Source organism: Mirounga angustirostris, unplaced genomic scaffold, assembly GCF_029215605.1.
Source record: "Mirounga angustirostris isolate CCGP_5_RB_7025 unplaced genomic scaffold, mMirAng1.0.hap1 SCAF_7, whole genome shotgun sequence".
NCBI classification, from domain to species: domain Eukaryota; kingdom Metazoa; phylum Chordata; class Mammalia; order Carnivora; family Phocidae; genus Mirounga; species Mirounga angustirostris.
Window position 1 is genome coordinate 125,280,745 of NW_026991715.1, and position 18,674 is coordinate 125,299,418.

Consider the following 18,674-nt stretch of genomic DNA (forward strand, 5'->3'; position numbering starts at 1 on the left):
AACTTTTGTGTAGTACAGTCTTGAGGGCAGTCCTGCTTGTTACACATTGTACGGGGAAGGCTGAAAGGGGCAGATGCAAAAAACAAGAAACGATAAATTAAGATGTATATTGGTGGCTTATGATTTTTATTGACTTTATATTCCTAAATTCTGACCTATTAGTGGACCTTTTTTTTCCAGAAAATTCATGTTTTTATTTTTATTTTTATTTATTTTTATTTTCTTAAAGATTTTATTTATTTATTTGAGAGAGAATGAGACAGAGAGAGCATGAGGGGGGAGGGTCAGAGGGAGCAGCAGAATCCCTGCCGAGCAGGGAGCCCGATGTGGGACTCGATCCCGGGACTCCAGGATCATGACCTGGGCCGAAGGCAGTCACTTAACCAACTGAGCCACCCAGGCGCCCCAAAAATTCATGTTTTTAAAAGTGAAATTTCTATAAACACATTTGTCTTTTTTTTTTTTAAAGATTTTATTTATTTATTTGACAGAGAGAGTGAGCCCAAGCAGGGGGAGCAGCAGGTAGAGGGAGAAGGAGAAGCAGGCTTCCCTGCTGAGCAAGGAGCATGATGCAGGGCTCGATCCCAGGACCCTGGGATCATGACCTGGGCCGAAGGCAGACTCTTAACTGAGCCACCCAGGCGCCCCCATTTCAGTCTTTTTTAACACAAATTTCCCCCTTTTGGTATTAGTGTGTTATATTTTTTTAATCAGAATGTTCATTTAGTCTAACTCCCTCATTTGAAAGGCATTGAGGCATTATATAAAGATATATGATTCAATCAGTGGAGAAAATTTTTGTTGTCAATTCTAACATGTGTTTTAGTGATTAAATCTTTAATTTTGTCTTTTTCAATTTTTTTTGCTAGAGATGCACCAAATCATGTGGAATTAACATCGATTGATAAGTCCAATGAAAAAAAGAAGATATGTAATCAGAAAGAAAATCTTGAAAGAAAAGATCATGAAAAGTTATTACAGAATGCACTTCCTATAATAGGTATTTGGGAATTTGAACGTGATGATGATGAATATATTAAATTTCTTGATCTCTTCTTGAGTTATGTTCTTGAAAGAGACCTACTTGATTCCAAGGATCCTGGCATTCCATTTCTAACCAGTTTTTCTGGACATCTTAGAGAACACGAACTTAATTCTTTACTTTTTGATGTACATACAACATTAAAACGACGTCAAGGCAAAGCCAAAAGCCAGAATGTGTTTAGAGCTGGCTCCTGCTTTGTTGCTTCTGAGTCATATGAGTCTGAAAAGTCAGAAAACCAAGCACTTTCAGCTTCAGTACCGGTTACTCAAGAAATCTGGCCATTTTTAGAGAATCCTTTGAATGAAGTCGATAAAAAGGAAGGGACAAGTGGATTGTTTGGTTTAAAACAAAAGTCAGTTTATAGACTACAAGATGACAGTTCAGAGAAACCTGTAATCCAGAGATTGTCAAACCATATTTTTTGGAATCCCAAGTCCAACAAAACTAGAAGATGTATTTTTAAAGCAATTCAATGCAATGATGTTAACCCTCAAGAAGATCTTCCTCTAGTACTAAACAACACATTTAGTAGTATAAGAAGGCTGCTGGAATGGATGATAAGGTGGTCTAATAAAAGACTGCTCTGTGATCCTAGTCTCACTGAGTTATCCTGTGAATATAGTCCCATCATTCGTGTAAAGACCTCTACAGCTGCCATTCTTACATCATTGTGGCTTTTGGAACAACCATATTTTGCTACATATAAGGCAAAAAATGCCATTTTTAAGGTAAGTACTTGAATTCTTTTTTGTATACAATTGAGAATTCTCATTGTAGATTAAAACTTTTTTTATATTTCTCCATCTATTAAAGAGTCATCGAGTAACAAAGTTAATGACAGTGTTGATTATAATCTGCATAACCAAATTTTTTTTCTTCAAGTGATTCCTTTAATTCTCAAAAATAATTAGGGTAAAATGTTTTCATAGAGGCTTTAAGGTTTTGAGGTTTTATGTGTGTTTATAAAAAAGAAAAAGGAGATAATTTTAAGTAATGCTACAAGTGGTATTGCATTTATATTCTTTCTCTTTCAAGTTTCAGGTTGGTTCAGATGAAGGACTAGGCCTCTAAACAGTTTTTATTACTGGTGTCTCATCATATGCATTAGGGGGTCATTTTTCTTATAGTCTTGACTAGAATTTAGAGAACGAAACCTAGAAAGGCAGATAGGTATCAGTAGAGAACTTAGTGCTTATTAGCTATTTTTTCTTTTCTCTACCCAGTGGCAACTAGCGGGCTGCTCTTTTAACCTGTTTGCAAGAACAAATATTTTTACATAAATATCTTTTGATTGAGTTGTTGCTATTGCACTGGAAAAAAAACTATGGAGATGAACTTTTTGGAAAACCAATTTATGTATGGTAAAGTAGTTGGGAATGGACTTTTTTAATATTTGGAGAATTCCAATAGTTCCTAATTTTTTCTGTTTTTTTTTTCCCCTCAGCTTTATTGAGGTATAATTGGCAAAATTTTAAGATATTTGAAGTATACAGTGTGATGATTTAATAGACATATACATAGGGAAAGGATTCCCCTCACATACTTACTTTTTTTTTGGTGAGACATATAAGTTCTACTCTCTTAGCAAATTTCAGGTATAGTTACCATATTACATTAGCTCCTCAGACCTTATTTACTTTATAACTTAAAGTTTGTATAGGCATACCTAGTTTTATTGCACTTTGCTTTATTATATGTTGCAGATACTGCATTTTATACAAATTGAAGACTTAACCCCGCATTGAGCAAAATCTGTACCATTTTCTAATAACATTTGTTCACCTCGTGTCTCTGTCACATTTTGACAACTCTTGCAATATCTTAAACTTTTCCATTACATCAAAAATAAAGAATTAAGTTCTTAAACTTTGCCATTATCCTTATATTTGTTATGTTGGTTTATGACCAGTAATCTTTGATGTTACTATTGTAATTGCTTTGGGGCACCATGAACCATGCCCATATTAGATGATGAACTTAATAAATGTGTACGTTTTGACTCTACCACCAACTGGCTGTTCCCCCATCTCGCTCCCTCTCCTTGGGCCTCCATATTCCCTGAGACACAACAGTATTGAAATTAGTCCATTTAATAACCCCACAAGGGCTCTTAAGTTTAGTTCAAGTGAATCTCACTTTAAGTCAAAACTTAGAAACAATTAGGCTTAATTAGGCTTAATGAAGAAGGCACGTTGAAAGCTGACATAGGCCAAAAGCTAGACTTCTTGCAACAAATAGTTAGCCATGTTGTGAATGCAAAGAAAAAGTTCTTGAAGGAAATTAAAAGTGCTAGTCCAGTGAACACATGAATGATAAGAACATGAAACAGCCTTATTGCTGATACGGAGAAAGTTTTAGCGGTCTGGATGGAAGATCAGAGCAGCTACAACATTCCCATAAGCCGAAGTAAGGTCTAGTCCAGAGCAAGACCCTGACTCTTCAATTCTGTGAAGGCTGGGGAGGTGAGGAAGCTGCAGAAGAAAAAATTGAAGCTAAGCAGAGGTTGGTTCATGAGGTTTAAAGAAAGAAGCCATCTTCATAACATAAAAGTGCAAGCAAGATGAAGTAGCAAGTGCTGATGTAGAAGCTCCTGCAAGGTATCCAAAAGATCTAGCTAGAATAATTAATGAAAGTGGTTACACTAAACAACAGATTTTCATTGTAGACAAGATAGCCTTATACTGGAAGAAGATGTCATCTAGGACTTTAATAGCTAGAGAGGAAAAGTCAATGCTTGGATTCAAAGGACAGGCTGATTCTCCCACAGGTGCCATTGAGCTGCCCTGTTCATTAGCATACAAGCAGAGGCAGCTGCTGTGGGCAGCTAACTGAACCCCACTTTTTGCTGAGCTTTACATAAACTCCAAGCCCCTGTGCATTTGTGCAGCTGCCCTTCTGGGATAATCTGGCACCAGCCACAGCACAGCAAGACCCTCCCACAGAGGACTAACGTGGGTCCATGCCAGGTCCCTAAAATTTGTGGAGTTTTGAAACCCAGCCGGTGTGCCTGAGATAAAATAGGAGCACTGTACCACCAGGTGGGCAGATGGCTCAGACAGACAGGGTGAAGGCAAGGATCTGACAGAAGCCTGGAACACAGAAGGGGAGATTGTTTGCTCTTCTGTGAGAGCTTCCTGAACAGGGGTAGGCATGAACTCCCCTCTCCAGGGACAAGAGAGCAAGCTGATGCCATTTCCTCCTCCCCCTCCCCCCCCAGTCAGCACAGACGGACTTCAGTGAGCAGCATGGCACCCCACAGTGGAGGCTTGAGCCACTTACATCAAGCCCCACCTCTCTGCACTCTGCAGGTGCTTCTGAACTAGGGCAAGTGTGCCTGAGAGAGCAGCAGCTGTCCCGCGCCCCCCTCCCCCGTCAGAAGGTCAGCACAGACCCCCCCCCCATGCATTAAGCCTACTGACCATAGAGTGTTACAAAGCTTAAGGTCTAGGGGAAATAGGATCTAGCCCCTTTCTTTCAGCGCATGCAGGGAGGGGCAGAGGGGAGGGAGAGGTAGAGAGAATCTCAAGCACTCCGTGCTGAATGTGGGGCCTGACATGGGGCTCAATCCTCCAACCCTGAGATCATGACCCTAGCCAAAATCTGAGTCAGATGCTAACTGACTGAGCCACCCAGGCACCCCAGACCTGGACTCGTTTAAGCAGACTAAAACACACCTAGTTAAAACTCGCCACACCCTGGACGAGTCCAAATACTCCCTACTGCAGGAAAGGAGAAACTCTGCAGAGGACCTACCTGAGGGAAAGAGTAGCCAAAACATAACAGCAGGGTGCACACAGCATACACCAGAAACACTTCATGAAGCACCAGGCCTTGGACAGTATAGAACCTCTTCTTAATATAGCTGTTACTCTCAGGAGCAGGAAACATAGCTGGCTTTCATAACACACGGAAGAGAGACCTAGACAAAATGCCAAGATGGAGGAATTCACCCCAAAGGAAAGAAGAGGTCACTGCCAGGGATATAATCAAAACAGAAGTAATATGCCTGAACCGGAATTTAAAACAACAATCCTAAGAATACTAGCTGGGCTTGAGAAAAGCATAGAAGACACCAGGGAGTCCCTTACTGCAGAGATAAAAAACATAAAAATTAGTCAGACCAAAATAAAAAATGCTATAACCAAGATATAAAATTGACAGGATGTAATGACCACAGGATGGTAGAAGCAAAGGAATGAATAAGTTATGGAAAATAATGAAGCTGAAAAAAGAGGGAAAGATTCTATCATGAATGTAGACTTAGGGAACTCAGCAACTCCATAAAGTGTAATAATATCCGTATCATAGGAGTCCCAGAAGAAGAGAGAAAAAGGGGCAGAAGGTTTATTTGAGCAAATTATAGGTGAAAACTTCCCTAATCTGGGGAAGGAAACAAACATCCAAATCCAGAAGGCACAGAGAATTCCCCATCAAAATCAACAAAAGCAGGCCAATACCAAGACATACCATAGTAAAATTTGCAAAATACAGAGATAAGGAAAGAATCCTGAAATCAGCAAGGGAAAAGAAAACCCTAACGTACAAGGGAAGGCAAATAAGGTTAGCAAGTCTCTCCACTGAAACCTGGCAGGCCATAAGGGAGTGGCATGATATATTCAAAATGCTGAATGGAGAAAATATACAGCCAAGAATACTCTATCTAGCAAGGCCGTCATTCAGAATAGAAGGAGAGAGAAAGAATTTCCCAAACAAAAACTAAAGGAGTTCGTGACCACTAAACCAGCCCTGCAAGAAATATTAAAGGGGACTCTTTGAGTGGGAAAGAAAGACCAAAAGTAACAAAGACCAGAAAGGACCAGAGACAATCTACAGGAAAAGCGACCTTACGGGTAATACAATGGCACTAAATTCATATCTATCAATAATCACTCTGAGTGTAAATGGACTAAATGCTCCAATCAAAAGACATAGGGTATCCGAATGGATAAAAACAAAAACAAGACCCATCTATATGCTACCTACAAGAGACTCATTTTAGACGTAAAGACACCTGCAGATTGAAAGTGAAGGGATAGAGAACCATGCTAATGGATGTCCAGGAAAGCTGGAGTAGCCATACTTATATCAGACAAACTATATTTGTGTGTGTGTGTTTAGAATGAAACTTCTTTTAAAATTTAAATTAAATTAGCCAACATAACTAACCAACATCATTTTTTTTCAAAGATTTTATTTGTCAGAGAGAGAGAGAGAGAGTGCACATAAACAGGGGAAGGGGCAGGCAGAGCAGGCAGAGGGAGAAGCAGGCTCCCCGCTGAGCAGGGAGCCCGATGCGGGACTTGATCCCAGGACCCTGGGATCATGACCTGACCCAAAGGCAGACACTTAACCGACTGAGCCACCCAGGCATCCCCAACATCATTAGTTTTTGATACAATGTTCAATGATTCATTAATTGCATATAACACTTAGTGCTCATCACATCACATGCCGATTAATGCCCATCAAACAAACTATATTTTAAACAAAAGACTGTAATAAGAGATGGAAGTGGGCACTTTATCACAATAAAGGGGTCTATCCAACAAGAAGATCTAACAATTGTAAATATTTATGCCCCCAACTTGGGAGCACCCAGATATATAAATCAATTAGTAACAACATGAACAAACTCATTGATAACAATACAGCAATAGTAGGGGACTATAAAACCCCACTCACAGCAATGGACAGATCATCTACATAGAAAATCAACAAGGCAGCAAGGGCTTTGAATGACATCATGGACCAGATGGACTTAACAGATCCATTCAGAACACTACATCCTAAAGCAGCGGAATACAGATTCTTTCCAGTGCACATGGAAGATTCTCCAGAATAGATCACATACTGGGTCACAAATCAGGCCTCAAAAAGTACAAAAAGATTGAGATCATACCATGCATATTTTCAGACCACAATACTATGAAACGTGAAGTCAACCACAAGAAAAAAATTAGAAAGACCACAAATACGTGGAGGTTAAAGAATATCCTACTGAAGAATGAATGAGTTAACCAGGAAATTAAAGAAGAAATACAAAAAATACATGGAAGCAAATGATAATGAAAACATGATGGTTCAAAACCTTTGAGATGCAGCAAAAGCGTTCATAAGAGGGAAATACATAGCAGTACAGGCCTACCTCAACAATCAGGGAGAGTCTCAAATACACAACCTAATCTTACACCTAAAGGGGCCAGAAAAGGAACAGCAAATGAAGCCTAAAGCCAGCAGAAGAAGGGTAATAATAAAACTAAGAGCAGAAATGAAGGATAGAGAAACATAGAAGCAAACAAAAAAAACAGATCAATGAAACTAGGAGCTGGTTCTTTGAAGAATTAACAGAATTAATAAGCCCCTAGCCAGACTTATCAAAAATAAAAGAGAAAGGATCCAAATAAATGGAATCATGAATAAAAGAGATCACAATCAACACCACAAAAATACAAACAATTACAAGTGAATATTATGAGCACTTATATGCCAACAAATTAGGCAATCTGGAAGAAATGGATACATTCCTAGAAACATATAAATTACAAAGCCGAAACAGGAAGAAATAGAAAATTTGAACAGACCCATAACCAGCAAAGAAATTGAATCAGTAATAAAAAAATCTCCCAACAGGGGCACCTGGTTGGCTCAGTCAGTTAAGTGTCAGACTCTTGATTTCAGCTCATGGGTTGTGAGATCGAGCCTTGCATTGGGCTCTGTACTGGGTGTGGAGACTGCTCAAGGTTCTCTCCCTCCCTTTCCCTCTGCTCCTCTCCTCTCCCTCTCAAATAAATGAATAAATAGGTAAGTAGATAAATAAATAATAAAATAATAAAAAAAAATCTCCCAACAAAGAAAAGTCCAGGGCTAGGTGGCTTCCCAGGGGAATTCTACCAAACATTTAAAGAAGAGTTAATGCTATTCTTTTCAAAGTGTTCCAAAAAATAGAAATGGAAGGAAAACTTCCAAACTCATTCTATGAGATCAGCATTACCTTGATTCCAAAACCAAAGACCTCACTAAAAAGAATTACAGGGCAATGTCCCTGATGAACATCGATGCAGAAATTCTCAACAAGTTACTAGCAAATTGAATTCAATAGTACATTAAAAGAATTATTCACCATGATCAAGTGGGATTTATTCCTGGGCTGCAAGGGTGGTTCAGTATTCACAAATCAATCAACATGATACACCACATTAATAAAAGAAAGGATAAGAACCATATGATCCTCTCAATAGATGCAGAAGAAGCATTTCACAAAGTACAGCACCCATTTTTTTTTTCCTTTTTTGGAAAAAATTTTTTAAAGATTTATTTATTTTAGAGAGACAGCATGAATGGGGGAAGGAGCAGAGACAGAGGGAGAGAATCTCAAGCAGACTTCCGGCTGAGCATAGAGCCCAATGAGGAGCTTGATCCCACAATCCTGAGATCACAACTTGAGCTGAAATCAAGAGTTGGATGCTCAGCCGAGCCACCGAGACGCCCCAGTACACACACATTCTTGATAAAAACCTCAACAAAGTTGGCATAGAGGGAACATACCTCAACATCATAAGGCCATATATGAAAGACCCAAGCTACTATCATCCTCAATGGAGAAAAACTGAGAGCTTTTCCTCTATGGTCAGGAACAAGACAGGGATGTCCACTCTTAGCATTGTTATTTGACCTAATATTGGAAGTCCTAGCCTCAGCAATCAACAAAAAGAAATAAAAGGCAGCCAAATTGGCAAGGAAGAAGTCAAACTTTCACTATTCACAAAAGACATGATACTCTAGAAAACCCAAAGACTCCACGAAAAAGTTGCTAGAACTGATACAGGAATTTGGCAAAATTGCAGGATATAAAAGCAATGCACAGAAGTCTGTTGCATTTCTATACAACAATGATGAAGCAGCGGAAAGAGAAATCAAGGAATCGATCCCATTTACAATTGCACCCAAAACCATAAGCTATCTAGGAACAAACCTAACCAAAGAGGTAAAAGATCTGTACTCTGAAGACTATAGAACATTTATGAAAGAAATAGAAGATGACACAAAGAAATGGAAAAGCATTCCATACTCCTGGACTGAAAGAACAAATATTGTTAAAATGTCTATACTACCTAAAGCAATCTACACATTTAATGCAATCCCTATCAAAATACCAACACCATTTTTCACAGAGCTAGAACAAACAATTCTAAAATTTGTATGGAACCACAAAAGACCCTGAGTAGCCCAAGCAATCTTGAAAAAGAAAACCAAAGCTGGAGTCACCACAATTCCGGACTTCAAGCTATATTACGAAGCTGTAATCAAGGCAGTATGGTACTGGCACAAAAACAGACCCATAGATCAATGGAACAGAATAGAAAACCCAGAAATGGACCCACAACTATATGGTCAACTAATCTTCAAGAAAGCAGCAAAGAATATCCAATGGAACAAAAGAAAGTCTCTTCAACAAATGGTTGGGAAAATTGGACAGCTACATGCAGAAGAATGAAACTGGACCACTTTCTTACACCATACAAAAAAAAAAATAGACTCCAAATGGATGAAAGACTGAAATGTGAAACAGGAATCCATCAAAATCTTAGAGGAGAACACAGGCAGCACCCTCTTTGACCTCAGTCGCTGCAACTTCTTACTAGGTACATCTCTGGAGGCAAGGGAAACAAAAGCAAAAATGAACGGTTGGGACTTCATCAAGAAGCTTCTGCACAGCAAAGGAAACAATCAATAAAACTAAAAGGCAACATGCTGAATTGGAGAACATATTTGCAAATGATATCTGATAAAGGATTAGTATCCAAAATGTATAAAGAATTTATCAAAGTCAACATCCAAAGAACAAATAATCACCAATCAAGAAATGGGCAGAAGACATGAACAGACATTTTTCCAAAGAAGACATCCAGATGGCTAACAGACACATGAAAAGATGTTCAACATCACTCATCATCAGAGAAATACAAATGAGAAGCATGATGAAATACCACATCATACATGTCAGAATGGCTAAAATTAACACAGGAAACAACAGATGTTGGCAAGGATGCAGAGAAGGGAACCCTCTTACGCTGTTGGTGGGAATGCAAGCTGGTGCAGCCACTCTGGAAAACAGTATGGAGGTTCATCAAAAAGTTAAAAATAAAGCTACCCTACAACCCAGCAATTACACTACTAGGTATTTGTCCAAAGGATACAAAAATACTGATTCAAAGGGGCACATGCACCCCGATTTTTTTTTTTAAGATTTTATTTATTTGACACAGAGAGACAGAGTGAGAGAGGGAACACAAGCAGGGGGAGTGGGAGAGGGAGAAGCAGGCTTCCCACAGAGCAGGGAACCCAATGTGGGGCTCGATCCCAGGATCCTGGGATCATGACCTGAGCTGAAGGCAGACGCTTAATGACTGAGCCACCCAGGCGTCCAACACCCCGATGTTTATAGCACCATTATCAACAATAGCCAAATTATGGAAAAAAGCCCAAATGTTCATTGACTGATGAATGGATAAAGAAGATGTGGTATATATATTCAATGGAATACTACTCAGCCATCAAAAAGAATGAAATCTTGAATTTGCAATGACATGGATCAGAGCTAGAATGTATTATGCTAAGCATAGTAAGTCAGTTAGAGAAAGACAAATACCGTATGATTTCACTCATGTGGAATTTAAGAAACAAAACAGATGAATATAGGGGAAGGGGAAAAAAGAGAGGGAGGCAAATCATAAGAGACCCTTAACTATAGAGAACAAACTGAGGGTTGCTGGAGGGGAGGTACGCAGTAGATGGGCTAAATATGTGATGGGTATTAAGGAGAGGGCACTTGTGATGAGGACTTGGTGTTGTATGTAAGTGATGAATCACTAAATTCTGCTCCTGAAACCAATATTACACTATATGTTAATTAACTAGAATTTAAATAAAAACATTAAAAAAAAGACATGATTAATCAAATAAAAAAATAGGGGCACCTGGATGGCTCAGTCAGTTGAGTGTCTGACTCTTGATTTTGGCTCAAGTCATGATCTTAGAGTCATGAAATCAAGCCCCTTGTTGGGCTCCGCTGTCTGGAGTCTCCTGGAGATTCTCTCTCTCTCTCTCTGCCCCAACCCCACTCACACAATCAACCAACCAACCAGATCTTTAAAAAAAAAAATAAAACAGAAGAAAAAAGGACAGGCTGACTCTCTTGCTAGTGGCTAATGCAGCCAGTGTCTTTAAATTGAGGTCAGTGCTAATTTACCATTCTGAAAATCCTAAGGCCCTTAAGAATTATGCTAAATCTACTCTGCTTATGCTCCATAAATGGAAAAACAAAGCTTGGATGTCAGCCCATCTGTTTACAACATGGTTTACTGAATATTTTAAGCCCACTGTTGAGACCTCTTATTCAGAAAAAGAAAAAAAAAGTTTCCTTTTAAAAGATTACTGCTCACTGACAATGCAGCTGGTCATCCAAAAGCTCTGATGGAGATGTACTGGGAAATTAATGTTTCATGCCTGCTAACAACTACATCCATCCTGTAGCCCATGGATCAGGAGAATTTTGACTTTCAAGTCTTATATTGAAGAAAGTCTTACATTTCATAAGTCTGTACCTGCCATAGATTGCTGATTACTCTCATGGATCTGGGCAAAGTAAATTGAAAACCTCCTGGAAAGGATCCACCATTCTAGTTGCCATTAAGAACATTCACAATTCATGGGAAGAGGTCAAAATATCAGTATGAACAGGAATTGGGAAGAAGTTGATTTTAACCCTTATGGATGACTTTGAGGGCTTCAAGACCTCAGGGGGTGGGTAACTGCAAATGTGGTAGAAATAGCAAGAGAACTAGAATTAGAAGTAGAACCTGAAGATACGACTGAATTGCTGCAATCTCATGATAGAAATTTAACAAATGAGGAGTTGCTTCTTAAGGATGAGCAAAGAAAGTGGTTTCTAGGGATGGAATCTGATCCTAGTGAAGACGCTGTGAAGATTGTTGAAATGCTGACAAAGGACTTAAAATATTATATGAACTTAGTTGATAACGCAGCAGCAGGGTTTGAGAGGATGGACTCTGATTTTGAAAGAAGTTCTGTGGGTAAAATGCTATCAACAGCATCCCATCCTGAAGAGAAATGGTTTGTGGAAGGAAGAGTCAATGAATATGGCAGCCTGCTGTTTGTTGTCTTATTTTAAGAAATTGCCATAGCCACCCCGTCCTTCAGCAACCATTATCAGTCAACAGCCATCAACACTGCGACAGGACCCTCCACCAGCAAGAAGATTATGACTCCCTGAAACTCAGATAATGGTTAACATTTTTAAAGCAATATAGTATTAGTTAAGGTATGTACATTGGTTTTGAAGACATATGCTATTGCACACTTAATAGACTACAGTATGGTGTAAACATAACCTTTATATGCACTACACTTGGAAACCAAAAATTTCATTGCCTTGCTTTATTGCACTATTCACTTTATTGTGGTGGTCTGGAACTGAACCCACAATACCTATCAGGTATACTTGCACTCTTTTACTAACCTCTCCCTATTTCCCCCCACTCCCCAGCTCCTAGCAACCACTTTCCTATTCTCTGTTTTATGAGTTTGATTTTAGATTCCGTATGTAATTAGTGCCATGCAGTATTTGTCTTTGTCTGGCTTATTTCACTCAGCATATTGCCCTCCAGGTTTATCCTAGTTAATGCAAGAGATGGGATTTCCCTCCTTTTTAAAGGCTGAATAATATTCTATTATGTATATGTACACCACATTTCTTGATCCATTCATCTATTGACAGACAGGTTGTTTCCATATCTTGGCTATGGTTAACTAATGTGCAATGAACATGAGAGTACAGATAATTCTTCAAGATAATGATTTAATTTCCTTTGGGCATATACTGAAAAGTGGGATTGCAAGATCATATTGTGGTTCTGTTGTAATTTCTTGAAGAGCCTCCATACTGTTTTCCATTGTGGCTGTACTGGTTTACATACCCACCAACAGTGTACAAGGGTTCACTTTTCTCTACATTCTCTCCAGTGTTTGTTATTTCTTGTCTTTTTGGTAATAGCAATCCAAATAGGTGTGAGGAGATATCTCATTGTGGTTTTGATTTGCATTTCCTTGATAGTGATGTTGAGTACCTTCTCATGATTCTGTTGGCCATCTGTAAGTCTTCTTTAGAAAAATGTTTCTTGTAGCGTCCTTGTCCACTTTGATATAAAGCTAATGCTAGCCTTGTAAAATGAGTTTGGGAGGGTTCTCTCTCTCTTCAATTTATTAGAAGAGTTTCAGAAAGATTGGCATTAATTCTTTAAATGTTGGATAGAATTTGCCAGTAAAGCCATCTGGCTCTGGGGTTTTCTCTTTTGGAAGGTTGTGATTACTGATTCAATCTCTCTACTCATTATTGATCTGTTCACATTTTCTGTTTTTCATAATTCAGTCTTAGTAGACTGTATGTTTCTAGGAATTTATCAAATTCTTCTAGGTTGTCTGATTTGTTGGCTTCTAATTGCTCATAATGGTCTCTTATGATCATTAGTATTTGTGTACTATCTGGTTGTAGTGTCTCCTCTTTCATTTCTAAATTTATTTGCTTGAGTCCCCTCTTTTTGAGTCTAGCTAAAGGCTTGCCTATTTTGTTTATTTTTTTTTTCCAAAATCTAGCTCTTAGTTTCTTTGATCTTTTCTCTTGTCTTTTTAGTCTATATTTCATTTATTTCTGCTCTGATCTTTATTTCCTTTCTTCTACTAATGTTGGACTTAGTTCTTTTTTCTAGTTTCTTCAGGTATAAAGTTAGGTTGTTTGAGATCTTTCTTTTTTCTTTTTTTTAATTAATTTTTCAGAGTGATCGAGAGAGCATGAGCAGGGGGAGGGGCGAAGGGAGAGGGAGAAAGAGAGAAGTACACTCCCTGCTGATTGTGGAGCCTGACATGGGGCTTGATCTCACAAACCTGAGATCATGACAACCAAAATCAAGAGTTGGACAGTTAACCAATTGAGACACCTAGGCACCCCTAGATCTTTCTTTTTTCTTAATGCAAGCATTTATTGCTATGAACTTCCCTCTTAGGACTGCTTTTGCTGAGCCTCACAAGTTTTGGTATGTTGTATTTTCATTTTCCTTTGTCTCAAGATATTTTTTTTACTTCCTTTTTTATTTCACCTTTGACTCATTGGTTCTTCAGGAGCATGTTGTTTAATTTTTGTATATTTGTGATTTGCACAGTTTTCTTCTTGTAATTGATTTCTAGTTTCATATCGTTGGGAAAAATGCTCAGTATGATTTTAATCTTCTTAAATTTATTAAGACTTGTTTTTATGGCCTAACATACAATCTCTCCTGGAAAATGTTCCATATGCCCTTGAGAAGGATGTGTATGTTGCTGCTATTGAATAGAATATTTTGTAAATGTCTGTTATGTCCATCTGATCTATCATGTGGTATTGAACTCCTCTGCTGTTGTTGTATTGCTATTTCTTGCTTCCTACCTGTTAATATTTGTTCTAAATATTTAATTGCTTCTATATTGGCTGTATAAATATTTGCTAATGTTAATTGTTTTTGATGGATTGACCCCTTTATCATTATATAATGTCCTTCTTTATCTCTTGTTACATTCTTTGGCTTAAAGTCTGTTTTTTTTCTTATATAAATATAGCTACCCCTGTTTTCTTTTATTTCCATTTGCATAGAGTATTTTTCCATCTCTTCACTTTCAGTCTCTGTGTGTCCTTAACGCTTAAGTGAATCTCTTATAGGCAGCAGATAGTTGGATCTTCCTCTTTTTATCCATACAACCATTCCCTTTTTTTTTTTTTTTCTTTGTCAATGAGGAATTTGTCAGAAAGATGCAGGTAAATCTTATGAAATCTATTTGAGGAAATACAGCTGATCATTATGGCAACTGGAGAGTCACCAGTGAGCTCTTCTTTTTGTCTCCTTATTTTGGGGAACACTTTACCTCTCATTTCTACTTCTCTTTGCAAGAATATTCCATTCTCTGTGTAAACTCTCTTCCTTTTTGAGACCCTTTTTCTGCTCATCTAGACCTTTGCAAGTTTCACTAAGATGTAACTACTTGTGATGCTAACTCCATAGAGCCTTATGGTTCCAAGGCCAATGTGGTTCGGCTCTATGTTCCATGGCATTCATATTTTTGAGAAAAACTGATTGGCTCAGCTTAGGTCAGGTGACCATCCAGTCTGATCAGCTTTGGTAGTAGTGCAAGGTCAAGCAGAATAAAGAAAGTTGCTCAGACCTAAGCCAGGACTGTTAGGAGAATGCTCCCTGTCTTTTGATTGGAGAATTTAGTCCATTTACCTTTATTTTTATTTATTCTTTTAAGATTATTTATTTATTTTAGAAGAAGAGAGCACGCAGCGGGGAGGGACAAAGGGAGAGGGAGAGAGAGAATCTCAAGCAGACTCCCTGATGAGCATGGAGCCTGACACGGGGCTTGATCTCACAACCTTGAGATCATGACTGAGCCAAAATCAAGAGTCAGACACTTAACTGACTGGACTACCCAGGCACCCCTCATCCATTTATCTTTAAATTAATTATTGATAGGTATGGACTTAATATTGTGATTCTGTTGGTATTTTTCAGGTTGTTTTTTAAGTCCTTCCTCTCCTGCTCTTCTCTTTTGTTATTGGATTATTTTCTGTAAAGATATGCTGCTGCTGCTGCTTTTTTTTTTTTTTTTTGTATGTCTATTGTAGGTTTTGCTTTATGGTTATCATGAAGCTTACATAAAACATGTTGTATTTATAATAGTCTATTTTAAGGTGATAACTTTTAATACATACAAAATCTCTACATCTTTACACTCTCTCCCACATTTTTATGTTTTTGAAGTAAAATTTGCATCTTTTTACATTGTGTATTTATTAACAAATTATTATAGTTATTTTTAATAACTTCTGTCAGTCTTCATACTAGAGTTGTGTTTTACCCACCACCATTATTATAACGCTAGAGTATTCTGAATTTATATATTTACCTTTACCAGTGGGTTTTATACTTTCACATATTTTCTTGTTACCCATTAATTTTCTTGTTTCAGCTTGAAGAACTCCCTTTAACATTTCTTATAAGGCTGGTATAATGGTCGTGAACTCTTTCAGTTTTTGATTGCCTGGGAAAATCTTTCTCTCTCCTTCAATTCTGAAGGACAACTTTACTGGGTAGAGTATTCTTGGTTAGCAGTTATTGTTTACCCAGCACTTGGAATATATCATTCCACTCCCTCTGGCCTGCAAAGTTTCTACTGAAAAATATGCTGATAGCACTAAGGGGGTTCCTTGTATGTAACAAATAGTTTTTCTTTTGCCATTTTTAAGGTTCTTCAGCTTTTGACAATTTAATTATAATGTGCCTCAGTATAGGTCTCTTTGGATTTATATTATTTACAACTCTCTGGGCTTCCTGGATCTGAATGTCTGGTTCTTTCCTCATATTTGAGAAGTTTTCAGTTACTATTTCTCAGAATAAGCTTTCTGCTCCTTTCTCTTTCCCCTCCCTCTGGGACCACTATAATGCATATAATTGTCTGCTTGATGGTGTCCTGTAAGTTCCTTAAGTTATCTTCACTCTTCTAAATTTTTTTTTTCTTTTTGCTCCTCTGATTGGATGAATTCCACTGCCCTGCCTTCGACTTTTTTGATCCATTCTTCCGCTTGATCCAATCTGCTTTTAAACTTCTCCATTGAATTTTTCAGTTCAATTATTTTTAGCTCTGTAATTTATTACTTTTTTGTATTTTCTGTCTCTTTGTTGAAATTCTCACTTTGCTCATGTATCACTTAAATTTTCACTTTGTTCATCCCCTGACCTCTGTGACCATGATTTTGAATCTCTATGAGGATATATCATTATTTCCATTTCATTAAGATCTGTTTCTAGAGATTTATCTTGTTCATTTGTTTGGAACATATTCCTGTTTCTTCATTTTACTTGACATTCTATGTTGGTTTCTGTGCATTAGATAAAGCAGCTACATCTCCCAGGCTGGATAGAATGGTCTTGTGTAGGAGATAAACCTCATCAATCAGCTTTGCCTGAGCTTTTGGTTGACTCTGAAATCTTTGTGATGGTCTAAGTCTTCTTTGTTCTTAGTGGTTCCTAGTAGTTGAGGGTATGCCAAGACCTATCAGTGTCCCAAAGGTGTGGGGCACATTTAGCATTTAGGTATACAGTGACTGGAAGTTGGACTCTCAGGCAACATGTGACAAAGTGTGTAGGTAAGCCCTTTCTGGGGAGAAACTGTAAGATGGGTATTTTTGCTTGCTGTGTGTGAAGTAGGCCGAGGTGTATAGCTACAGGGGGGATGCTCCTCCAGTCATTAAGAACTGCTGCTTTGTTTCCTACATTCCTGTGGGACTCGTAAATGCAAGTCCAGCTGGTTGTCAGAGACAGGGGACCTGTCCTTTAGTCAGCAGCTGCAAAAGCTGGGGCACCCAAGAGTGTGTACAGGCTGCTTGTAGGGAGATACTGGTGACTTGGAATGGGCTCGAGAGAGAAGGCAGGGGAAGTGTCCATCAGCTTCCCAGTCACCAGAGTATCATAGCTAGCCCCTAGAAGTATGCAGCTGTATTCCTTCCAGGAGAAGACTGGGAGATGGGTGTTTTCACCTGTTCCTCTGTGCTGAGCCTTTTGGGGATAGCTGTAACAAGTGCTCATGCACCTGTTAATAGTTGCTGCTGTGTTTGCTATGGTTTTGTGGGACTTAAGGATGCAACCGTCATTGGCTTTCAGAGCTAGGTGGTTTGGAGGCCCATCCCTCAAGTGGGAATCTTAAAAATTAGAGTGCTAAGTGTGGAGTCCGAACCCTTCACTCCTCAGAGTGAAGTTGGGAGTTCCCTCCTGCTTATAGGGTGCTGTGCCACCGGTGGGGTTTATGGTGAGAGTGTGTCTCAGCCTTTCCTACCTATCTCTGTGTGGATATTTTCTCATTTGCTTGATATGTAAGAATCCATCAGCTAATTTCTAGATTTCTTTCAGCATTAATTGCTTTGTGTGTAGTGGTACATTCAGTGTGTCTGTGGGAGGAGGGGAATTCAGGAGCCTCCTATGTCACCATCTTGGTTGACTTACCTCCACCCATTCTAATTCTGTATTTGTCCTCTTTCATTTCATTTTATTATTTTGTTTTGTTTTGTTTTGTGGGGAGAGAAAGAGAGAGAGAGAACTGTATTCCATTTTAAAGTGCCTTCATTCTGGGGTGCCTGGCTGGCTCAGTGGTAGAGCATGTGACTCTTGATCTTGGGGTTGTGAGTTCAAGCCCCATTTTGGGTATAGAGAATACTTTAAAAAAATTAAAAATTAAAATTAAAATTAAAATTAAAAAATAAAGTGCCTTCATTCTAAAATAACTTATTCTAGGTCGCAGGGGATGTGTGTATATTTTGTTTTTGGGAGATCTTTTTCATTTCTTGAGATCAGTGTCTGTTATCCCTAAGGTAGTTTAAGATACTGTGATATTTGTTGTCACTGAAATTTGTGTTTCTAGGTGTTGCATACCCAAATTTCTAAATAAGAGACTTAAAAAAGATACATCCCTGTATTTTTTAGCTGCATATATTTTTACCTGCATTTATTTTTACCCATTGTGTCATATT

General features: G+C 38.3%; 1 protein-coding gene across 13 annotated transcripts in view; it reads left to right on the forward strand.

Annotated features, from left to right (window-relative positions):
* CPLANE1 (ciliogenesis and planar polarity effector complex subunit 1) overlaps positions 1-18,674 on the forward strand; it is a 146,330-nt gene that overhangs the window by 59,470 nt on the left and 68,186 nt on the right. For all 13 annotated transcript variants that reach the window (XR_008505067.2, XR_010413322.1, XR_010413323.1 and 10 more), the window contains one exon: positions 870-1,773. Coding sequence is in view for 1 of the 13 variants with exons in the window: in XM_045862216.3 (XP_045718172.2) it covers positions 870-1,773 (904 nt within the window). In the remaining 12 variants the exon portion in view is untranslated. The remainder of the gene's footprint in view (positions 1-869; positions 1,774-18,674) is intronic.